The 11,842-nt window shown below is 41.1% G+C and overlaps 1 protein-coding gene across 1 annotated transcript in view; it reads right to left on the reverse strand.

The window, feature by feature from the left end:
* slc4a4a (solute carrier family 4 member 4a) overlaps positions 1-10,369 on the reverse strand; it is a 63,538-nt gene extending 53,169 nt beyond the window's left edge. The window contains exons 1-3 of the mRNA XM_037680856.1: positions 10,252-10,369; positions 9,952-10,020; positions 5,093-5,166 (exon numbers count right to left, since the gene is read on the reverse strand). Coding sequence (XP_037536784.1) covers positions 5,093-5,166; positions 9,952-9,968 — 91 coding nt within the window. The 5' untranslated portion in view covers positions 9,969-10,020; positions 10,252-10,369. The remainder of the gene's footprint in view (positions 1-5,092; positions 5,167-9,951; positions 10,021-10,251) is intronic.
* Positions 10,370-11,842: the final 1,473 nt, after the last annotated feature.

The following is an 11,842-nucleotide window of genomic DNA, read 5'->3' on the forward strand; positions in this document are numbered from 1 at the left end:
TTTTATATTCTTTATGTATTTTATATTCTTTATGTATTTTATATTCTGTATGTATTTTATATTCTGTATGTATTTTATATTCTGTATGTATTTTCTTACTGTAAAGTGTCCTTGGGTGTCCTGAAAGGCACTTTTTAAATAAAACGATTATTATTATTATTATTTTGCATCTGTTTTAGAACAAATTAACCAAAATAATAAATGTGCTCTATAAATAAATCCGACTTGACTTGACTTGAAAATAAGCAAGTTTTTTTGTTGTTGTTCTGTTTTCTAAACAAAATTAAAATATTTCAGTCCTGGAGCATATTAAACATGATGTCTGACATATGACCTGGAGGACATTGTTTACTTGTCATACTAGACGAGTAAAATGATGCGACACAATGTTTTACTGTATTCATTTATTTATTTTACGTTACATTGAGAATCCTGTCTGACTGTGCGGCCTGCAACCTTAAGGGCTCTGCATACTCCATCCGAAGTGTCGATATCGACTCTCATTGTTGTGGTGAAAATTGTCTGATTTTATTTTCAGAGCAGCTTCACCTGCCCTTTCTTGACAAAAGGCCAACATTTTTCTCACAGGTGTATGCGCCATGTGTTGTGTGATTGGTCCGAGGTTTGTGGAATGCAGAAATGCACTCGGACATTCAGATGTACGACTCTTCAAACACAATAAATTAGTCAAATGGCCAAAAACTCCTGGCTGGAGATCGTGCAGACATACTGTCTGCTGAAAAGTGTGGCGCTCTCTTCATCATAGATTTGTGGCCAAACGAAAGATGCAGGGACAGAGTGGAGACTCCGGTGGGAAGAAACCGTGTGGTGACGTATACTGCAGTGGGAGGGGTTTCCCAGGAGCTTACACCTGTGTCCGGTGGACTATGAAAGGTGTGTGTGAAAACAAACGCCCCGTGACCGCCGGTCGACTGTTTGGCGTTGGATGGAGTATGCCGGGCCCTTTAGAGCCTCCCAATTAAGAAGTGTGCTTTGTTTTTCTGTCTCTGCTTCTTGGAGTGTTAATAATTACATTTTTAAACTAACAAGAGACATTTGTTGTTTTTCCTGTTGTGAACTTGTGTCACACCAAAATCAAGGTTGCATACCAAATTGTGATTTAGATCCCCGGAAACTAAAAGAAGAATAAGAAAGTTTTGTCACTGAAAGACCTGGAGATTTTCACAGTGTGGAGTTTCTCAACCATCAACTCACGTGTGATGGGTTAAATGTAGGGAACTAATATGTATGGGAACACAAAATGATGACAATCTCAGACTTCACTTCCCTATAAAATGGTAAAACGGCTGCAGTAAGTTGTGTGTTCTTTATGAATGAAGCAAATATCACCTGTGCTCCTGAACAGATGTCTTATCAGTGACATAAGTCTCTTTTTGGATCAGCTGAGCCAAGCGTTGCACGTGACCCAACCAGGAAGTGACGGAACCCCTGAACACAACCAACAATGTTCTCAGTAAAACCACAATGCCAGGCTTTATTCACTTCAGAGACAACGCTTTGTTTTCAGTTTTGTTTTTCTTTGTGGGTTCATCAAAATTCACTCACACCAGTGGCCCATCACATTAGACAAACATCGAGAGTCCGCAGTTGGGAAGTTTAAAAAGTCACATTTCTGCCATCCATCCAATCAGGTCAGGTACTCGGAGTGAAAGGAGTGTAAAAAAGAGTTTGCCTAACCCTCTGAACACAAGTGGGCCGATGTTCCAGTGGTAAAAAAAAAAGAGAATAAAAGCACAGTAATGAAGGTGTGCATGTTTGTATGGACTGAATGATGAGAAAGGAAAAGATAGAATGAAGAAGAGTGATAGAAATAAGCAATGAAATATATGAACGTCAGGGCCGAGAAAGGAAGATTTGCATGCTGACAGGGCAGCTTTGTGAAACAACTTCCTTCTTTGGGGGTAGAAGTCTTTTTGAAGCTGAAGCCTGTGTGCACACACTGAATAAAATTAAAGAGGTCTGTTTTCTTGTTACTTCACAGGATTTCTGAGCAGGGGCAATGCTGCAGCCAGATACCCTGGAAACAACGCAGCTGGGACCGGGGCACAGAGCCCGTACAGAATACTGATGTCTGAAAACCCTCTAAAGAGCCAGTTAAAACTCTGTCAGGCCGACATAAACCATCAGAATCAACTAAAAATACTGTTTTGTTTTCAGTTTGCTGACAAAATAAAACCTGATCAGAAAGAATAAAAGCAGCATGGTGAGTTCTGTTGGTTGTGCTGTCTCCAACACAGCTTCTTCATGCACCTTGGGTGGAGCAGTCTCTTGCTGAAGGAGCTCTCCAGTGCCTTCAGAGAACCTTTCAGGGGGTGGGAGTCATTCACCAACAAATAGTAGATGAGCATTTGGCCCTCATCCTCCTCTCTCTGACCACCCTGAGTCCATAGAACACCCCAGAAGAAAACTGGCCTTCCTGATCAGTTTGTCCAATCTTCTTCTAACAGCTGCCATAATGCCCCCAGTTCAGCACACCAAACCATAGAAGATAGCTGAAGCCATTATAATAGTGGTCAACAATAGAAGGTCATCATGAATTCCCCCTGGACTCCAAAGAAGCCTCCTGAGCAGACACAGAAAGGCTGACACTGGCTCAGGAAGTCTTGTGTCCATCCACTGTACTCCCTTTCATCCTCATCCATGATGAGGCCATTGATAAACAGGTTGTCAGAGAACTTCTGCAGGTGACATGCTGGAGAGTTGTATCTGAAATCTGCAGTGAACATAGTGAACAGAAACAGGGCCAGAACTGTTCATTGTGGGGCTTTGGTACTGCTGAATACATCCCCTGAAACAGTTCTCACATACTGTGGATACTCTGTGAGGTAGTCCAACATTCAGAATCAAAGGTCCACGTCAATGGTCTCCAGCTTGTCTCTCAGAAGTGCAGGCAAGATGGTGTTGAAAGCACTGAAGAAATCAAAGAACATGGTCCTTGCAGTGCTCCCAGGCGAGAGAGGACTCAATGCTGGAGGTAGATGACAGCATCACCACCCCAGTCCTTGGCTAGTATGCTAACTGGAATGGATCCATGGCTTTGCTCAACAGGGAACAAAGATGAGGCAAGAACCAGCCACTCTACAGTCTTCATCATGTGGGCTGGTAATGTCACCTGTCTGTAGTTGCTGACGCAGAAGAAAGCATAAAGAATGCTGCTACAAGAAAGCAAGATCAAGCTATGTTCATCTAAGTAAATGGTGCTGATCTGGTGGCTCGTATGCTCATACTACCATGAAACTTGTTAAAAGACTTTATGTCCAGATAGGCATCAGAGACTTGAATTAAATGACATGGTTTCAGAGCAAAAGGCTCATAAGAAAGCATTCAACCATTTATGTGATTATGTCACAACAAGCATCATAAATTGATCAAATGTTGAAAAGTTGTTCATGCTTAAAGAGCGTTCCCTTCAGTTCCTCTTTGAGGAAACAGAACAATACTATAACCCATCTTATAAAACATGTAAGCACCTCTCTCAAAAGGCCAAACAATGTGTCTCATGTTGACACAAATATCCGATTATGTCTATCACTCAAGACCTGTGTTTTGTAGTGACGAGGCAATTGGACAATGTTCAGACACCTACTAATTATCCGGCACCTAACTGGAAGTGCTAAGCTGGTGACACTAATGAACAGATCTAGCCATACAGTTGTCTATAAAACATGGTTAGAACTGGAGAAAGTCAGCTGCATACAGTGGAACAACAAGACGTCACCTGCCCACTGTGTCCACATAAAACAATGTTGTGATCAGTTTCTGCTGGGACAACTTTGACTTATTTGAAGAAGGACCATAGGGCTGTGGGACAACGCTCACAGCACATTGAATTCAAGAAGTATCTTCCACTAACAGCAACAGCTAGCACAGAGGACTATGCTAATGAAAACCAACAAGAGATTAGTTCCAAGCGTTTCAAGAAATTAAGCCTTTGCTTTTTGAAGGACAAGGCAGAACCAGAAGACCTGAAGAAAAGTTGGTCAGACATACAGTGTGCTTTGATTTAGCTGTGGCAGGAAAGCTTTTGCCCTTGTTTGGCAACAGACACCATGGTTCAGTGATGTGAAGATAGGAGCTTTCTGTCATGCATGTGTCTACAAGGAGACTACTGGAAAGCATGTGCAATGCATGTCAGGCTGCCTTCAGTCCCAGGCCTCCCTGGCAAAAGAGATTGGTGACCTCAGTGGAATTTGCCAAGTTAAACAAAGATTAAGAAATGAATAAACAATTAGAAGCCACTTACGTTATTGAGGAAATAAAACAGTTCATCTTCCTGCGGTCTTCTTAGTATCTCTTTAAATTGGAATCTTACCATTTAAAAACAACTTCATTGTGGTTTGGGTGGTTGAGAAAACCAATATTGGAATATTGCCAATATTAACACTATTTCAAGGAGTACTGATCTACAAGAGCTCACCATGGCAACGGCTACCAATAATATCCAGGTAGCCCATGGTTTATTAGAACTGCAGTATACGGAAATTTACCAGCTGCTCCCTGCTGTAAACAACGGGGCCGCTCACGAGATGCTCACACATGGACCAAAAACAAAAGGGAAATAGTTTTGGTAGTTTATTTACTATAGCGTTTTGTAAAGACCAAAAAATGTCTGTAAGGGGACAGTAAAATGTCGTGCATCACATTGCAATGAAATGTATCGTACTGCATTCTAACTCGCATTGTGTTGTATTACATTATACTGTATTGGACCGTATCATATCACATGAAATTGTACTAAACTGCATTGCATCATATTACATTACAATGCATTATATCCTGTCATAATGAAAATCAATTAATTATATCACATTGTATTGCCCTGCAATGCACTTCTTTGTATTGTATTATATAGTGTCGTATTGTGTTGTGCTTTATTGTATTGTATTCTTATGACCGTATCGTAATGTATTATGCCCTAATGCTTCACGTAGTTTAACGTTGCATGATGTTGTATTGTACAGCATGGCATTGTGTTCTGTTGTATATAGAAGATTAAAAAATACCAACTTTTGGACACAAAAGGAAAAAACTAAAGCACACAAGAACAGATCAAATGAGGAAAATATCTTACCCTCGACCTCCTCTTCATCACAAATGTGCTTGAGTAAGGACGCCCCACGATCCAACACGGCCTCATCCTCCATCCTGTAGTAGTAGAAGAGGAAAAAAGACTGTTCACACTTCTCCTCCAACGACAGCGTGGAGCCATAGCGCTTTGGCTCGTTCACCTGCAGTAAATTGGGACTGGGGCTCAGTCTGGTGTTACTGGTGGCGCTCATCTCTACCCATTAAAGACTCGTTGATAGACAACACTAAAAGTCCACAAGACACATCTAAAAGCAGTGGTGTCCAGCGAGTAAACAAGCCTGCTTGTAAGAATGTGCGTCGTCCTTGAGGAAGGCTGAGTGCGCAGGCGGTAGGAAGGAATAATGTCAGGGCTTTAATCTGGAACAGGAGGGTGACGGAGAGGACAGGAAGTCTGGTAATTGACTGTGATGGACAGAACAACTTGTGCTGGTTCAAATGAGACATCAGCCCAACAAAATCTCCACCTTCGCTCAGAGTTTAAGTTAAGAGACTGAGTGGCCAGAAAAAGAAAACATCAAATAGAAATCCAGGAGGTTGTGTCTGATCAGTTACATTTCCTTACACACCACAAAGCCTGTCCATCTGGCTGATAGTGCCAGCTGCCACCATCTCCGACACACTCCCCCTATGAAGCGAGTGCTGCACCACATGTCTGTCTACTCATCCGTCCTTACAGGATTACGCCAGATTTACTTACGTGACGACACACACACACACAGGTCTGTAAGAGGCCGGTGTGTGGGGCCTCTGCTGCATTCGTTCATCCTCATGTCAAACTAGCCGTGCTGTTTCCCAACAAACATTGACGTGAGGAAGAACTGAAATGTTTCATTGTGTTTGTCACGTTTTGAGATGAAGACGTTACTGAACATTTACTGGATTTAGCACCACTTAGTGAATTTATCTTTCAAGTTCTCATTTCTTTCATTCTAGAGGTTAGTTTTTGTCAGCCACTGCCAAAGAGTGAACGTGGCTAATGTTTGTCTGAGTGTGCATGTGTGTCCTTATCAAAACATCTCATGAACAACTGGACAAATACTATTAAAACTCGTTGAAGGTAATCGCTGGATGTAAATTTACAACTGATTAAGTTTTGGAGTCAGTCATCTTCAAGATCACCACAGCTAATCAGCCATAACTAACTGCGCATGGCTCTAACTCTGTCTGTATATAAACTCTGCTCAGATCTGATGTGGTAGTTGTTGGGAGTCGTCCTACCATTATTTTCAAGGTTTAACCAACATGGTTACAACTTCCTTGTTTCTCAACGTACGATATATCAGGAAAACTAATAAGAACATCCTCTGTTTCTTTTCAGCATCTGACAAACACAACACAAGAAAACACCAAAACTGTTTTCTGAGTCTGACTCTGTACATCTTCTATCATCATCTATCATCTTGTACAAAAATCAACACCAGCATTGAAGTTCATCGTCGAGTCAATGACTGCACGGAGCTAAAACATTGTTGACAGATTATATGGGAGCAGAGGGAATACAAACATATTGTTGACAGTGTCCTGACGCGTGCTATAATCCAGGTGGATAAATCTTACCAGGTTGAGTCAGTTCCTCTGGACAGATTCATCTTTGATAAAAAGTTTAGTCTTTTATCCAAAAGACTCCTTCAGTCAGAGGAGCTGCAACAAACTCAGTCTCTTAAATAGCACCTTCTCATGGTGGATCAACCAGTTTACTGTTGACATCCAGAACTAGCTGTTCATATGTAAAAGGAGGACCATCAGCATAACAATGGATCATTAGCACACTGATGGCTGTTTACTGTTCACAGAGGGCTGAGTGATACTAGCAATCACAGCATTGTAAGAGGGGGACAGTTAAACCCGGAGGCTCCGCCCCTGTTTAATGATGGACGGTTTCTTTTCACAAAGATGGCCTCCTTTACTCCTCTCTCAAACCATCGTTCTTCTCTGTCCAGGATGTGAACATCTTCATCCCTGAAAGAGTGACCTCTGACCTGGAGATGAGTGTAGACCGCAGAGTCCTGGCCTGATGATGTTGATCTTCTGTGCTGGTCCATCCTTTTGGCCAGTGGCTGTTTTGTTTCCCCCATGTAAGACTGATCACCCTCCTGACACTGACACCTTCCTGCCGGGGGACTGGATCTTTGGGATGAACCAGTCTTTAATGTATTTTGGGGTTTAAAAGCCACTGGGACGTTATGTTTAGAAAATAAATGTCTTAGTTTCTCTGAACAACATATGGAATGACCACTGGTCTGGGTCTGGGTTCCTCGATGGCTGACTGGAGTCCTGTTTGGGTTTCTTCTGTTCTTTCAGGAAGGCTCAGTTAGGATATCCACATTGCTCTAGACCAGGGGTGTCAAACCCACTTACAAAAGGGGGCCAACATGAAAACCTTTTTCAAACTAAGGGCGGGTTTCAGAATCTACATTAACTCAAGTTAGATACCCAACATCTTTTCTTGGTTGCAGGTTCCTCAAAAAATAGTTTTATTGGTCTCATTTGACATTTTCTGTTGAACTTTTGACATCATAATCAAAGATTACTGAAAAAAATTCATGTGAAAAAGGTATTTTACATTTCACATATCATCTTGGGGGCCAGATAAGATGTCAACAAGGGCCACATTTGGTCCCCGGGCCTTGAGTTTGACATATGTGCTCTAGAGCCTGTCTTGTGTGGGATTTCTTCTTCTGCAGTTAGTGGGGACGCTGTTTGCTCTGTGGTCCAGAGTCCTGATGACTGACCCGAATACATTAAAACCCCAAAATGCATCGCGGCAAAGACCGGTTCATCCCAAAGATCCAGTCCCCGGACACAAACAGAGTAATATTGTGTATGTTGTTCAGTGTCAGGAGGGTGATCAGTTTTACATCAGTCTAAACAGCCACTGGCCTAAAGGATGGACCAGCACAGAAGAGCAACATCATCAGGCCAGGACTCTGAGGTCTACACTCATCTCCAGGCCAGAGGTCACTCTTTCAGAAATCGTCCATCATTAAACAGGGGCGGAGCCTCCGTGTTCAACTGTCCCCCTCTTACAATGCTGTGATTGCTAGTATCACTCAGCCCCCTGTGAATAGCAAGAAGCCATCAGGGCACTAACGACCAATTGTTGGGCTGATGGTCCTCCTTGATCATGTGAACAGCTGGTTCTGGATGTCAGCAGCAAACTGGTTGATCCACTTTGAGAAGGTGCTATTTATAAGACTGAGTTTGTCGCAGTTCCTCAGACTGAAGAAGTCTTTTGGATAAAAACAAATGAATGTGGACTCCGTCCTGAGAGGACTCAACCTTGTTAGAGATATTGCTGACAGATTAAATGGGAGCAGAGGGAATAAAAACATTGTTGACGGAGGATTAGCAGCGCCTGATAACAGACAAAGCCTTCTAATTTTTGTTTCTGACGTTTTACCTGCAGAACCTTTAATCCAGTCTCATTTTTAGTTCAAACTTTAAAATAGTTTGTTTTCTACCGTCGTGCTCATAAGAAGAATAATTAGTGTCTAATTAGAATGCATTTGTGAAAGTAGAATCTCCAGAACTGGTTTAGATAATCTGGTTCAGAGAAGTGAAACGGGACGACCAGCGGACGTTGACTAAAGGCTGCTGAACTTTAGCAGCTCTGTGGATGCCACCTACGGAACAAGGCTGGACATAACAGGCTGACGTGAGCAGCTCCGACACATCTGCACCGAGTTTAGTGCAGAACCAGGAGAGAAACACTCCGAGATATTCGGTATATGTTTACAGTCTCTGCAGGAGATCATCTGGGATAACCCTGACCACATTTTATACCTGACCTTTCTGTGCATTCACTTCAAGAAGAAGAAAACTCAAAAATACTCCAAGATTTTCAACTTACTTTTAATTTAACTTCAACATACGTCATTAGTTTATTCATGTTGTTTTTATGATGATTTAGATTTGCAACATAAAGCTGAGGGCTTCAGGTTTTAGAATAGTTTCATTCAGCAATAAAAAAAATAAACTTTAATTAGATTGAAACTGCACTGAGTCAGTATAAACGTGTTTTTTAAAAACCTGTATGAGTTGAACCAGATCAACTGAGTCATCCTCTGGAAAAATATCAGCTCAAATAAAAACCAGTTTCAGGTTTATCAGCTGAGTCAAGTCAAAAGTCAAACTGTGGTTTTAGTCACGAGAACATCTTTGAGACTTTTTAAAGGTTGTCGAAAAGCTTCGTGCAAACATCTGAAACAGACTCTGGTTGCTTTTCTTTTTCTTCTTCTGCTCCTCGTGCAACAGCACGACTGCACGGCTGCAAAATCAAAAGCTCGCCTGGCGTCGACATTTTAAAGACGGGGAACAGGATTGGCTTTTTCTTTTTAATGAGCAGTTTAGACGCAGAACAAATTGATGATTAATCGTTGAGCCATAAACCAACTTTATTCCAACCAATCAGAAGCCGACAGTCTGTTACTTTGCACTTGTCGTACAGTAGATGCTGTCGGCCTTTTGCTTTGCAGATAACGTTCAGAGTGTTCTGGTCGACCCAACAATAATCTGTAGCATGGACTGTGGTTCTGTTTGGGACTCTGGACCCAGACTGAACTCCAGACATCAGGTGAAGAGTTACAGAGAACCACAAGAGGCCGGGAAGGAAAATCATCAGATTTTCATCAGAACCTCCACAATCACTTCATTTTTGGTCATATAGATTTGAGTGTAAATGTATTTATAAAGGCTGTTATTAAAAAAAAAACCTCTAATGTAATATTTTTTGTTGCCCCAAAAACACAATAAAATAAAATGTTCATAATTCGTGACAGTGACAGAAGTTTAATCCAGCTTTAATCTCATGTAAATCTAAGTCCAAAATCCACCTTCACTTACTTTTTGTTGCTGCTCATGTCTTCTCCTGTCCAGGTCCAGATCACTGAAGCTGAAGATGATGATGATGTCCTGAGTAAACAACACAAGGAGGAAGAGTTCAGGCTCCACTTACAGAGGTTCAGACTTGATGAGAGTAAAACATGATCAGCAGCTGGAGAGCTCTGAAGAAACCCTCCCTTCACTTCACTGAAATCAATCTGAGCACAGCCACTTTTAGTTTGACAAAACAACCCGCAGCCGGAGGAGTCTGGGGTTCCTGTGGGACAAGCTGTGAGCAGAAAGACCCAGAGAAGGTCTCACCTGAGTCCTGCTGCCTTCAGAGCTCCAGTCCTGAGACCTCACACCACAGGATCTTCTGCAGCCGCCGCTGCTCCTGCAGGAACATCCTCCTGTCACTGCCACTCCCCCCACCACACACACACACACACGCACGCGCGCGCACAGAACTATGTGTATAGTTAGGAAATTCATCAAAGCAAAGTTTTTTTGAGAAGATTGACGAAATAAAACGTTTCCTAAAGTTTTCCCGGATATCTGAAGAAATCTGTAAACAGTTCGGCTCGAGGCATGTGCTGTGCACGTGCGTGCACGGTCCGTGTTTACAGCCGGACAGCGACACCTGCAGGCAGAACCCGCCTCCGGTCCAAATCCACATGTCAGGGTTCTGTTTGCAGCAAACCCCCCAGATATGAGGAGAATCAAACAAATATGAAAACCCATTCATTCATACATTCATTCATTCATTCATTCGTTCATTCATTCATTCATTCGTTCATTCATTCATTCATTCATTCATTCATTCGTTCATTCATTCGTTCATTCATTCATTCGTTCATTCATTCGTTCATTCATTCGTTCATTCATTCGTTCGTTCATTCATTCGTTCATTCATTCATTCGTTCATTCGTTCTTCATTCATTTGTTCATTCGTTCATTCATTCATTCATTCATTCATTCATTCATTCATTCGTTCATTCATTTGTTCATTCATTCATTCATTCATTCATTCGTTCATTCATTCATTCATTCATTCGTTCATTCATTCGTTCATTCATTCATTCATTCGTTCATTCGTTCATTCATTCATACATTCATACATTCATTCATTCGTTCATTCATTCGTTCATTCATTCATTCGTTCATTCGTTCTTCATTCATTCGTTCATTCATTTGTTCATTCATTCATTCATACATTCATTCATTCGTTCATTCATTCGTTCATTCATTCGTTCATTCGTTCGTTCGTTCATTCGTTCTTCATTCATTCGTTCATTCATTTGTTCATTCATTCGTTCATTCATTCGTTCATTCGTTCATTCATTCGTTCATTCATTCATTCATTCGTTCATTCATTCGTTCATTCATTCGTTCATTCATTCATTCGTTCATTCATTCATTCGTTCATTCGTTCTTCATTCATTCGTTCATTCATTTGTTCATTCATTCGTTCATTCATTCATTCATTCATTCATTCGTTCATTCATTCGTTCATTCATTCGTTCGTTCATTCGTTCATTCATTCATCAGATGAAGTGACAAAAATAAAAAGTTTTTTATATTTTATTAATTTTTTACGGTCTGAAAGTTCCACACAAAGAAGGAAATGTTTTGGATCTTCTTTAAAATGTGAGGATGAATTTTAATTTTAATTTCCGTTCCACTCATATTTTTTTATATTTTAAACTTCTTTTGTCAGGATGTTTTATTACATTTGAGAATAAGTCATTATTCTTTCGAAGTTTAACCTTTTATTTCTCTGCTGTAAATGTTTAAGGGATGCATTTATCAGCTGTTTTAAGAAGTTTGTGAACGGCAGACTTCTGTATTTTTCCCGAGGCTCTGCTGTGTCCACATGTCCACATGTTTGTTCTCAGAACAGAGTTTGTTTGGA

Source organism: Nematolebias whitei, chromosome 8 (genome assembly GCF_014905685.2).
Source record: "Nematolebias whitei isolate Nwh7 chromosome 8, NemWhi1, whole genome shotgun sequence".
NCBI lineage: Eukaryota > Metazoa > Chordata > Actinopteri > Cyprinodontiformes > Rivulidae > Nematolebias > Nematolebias whitei.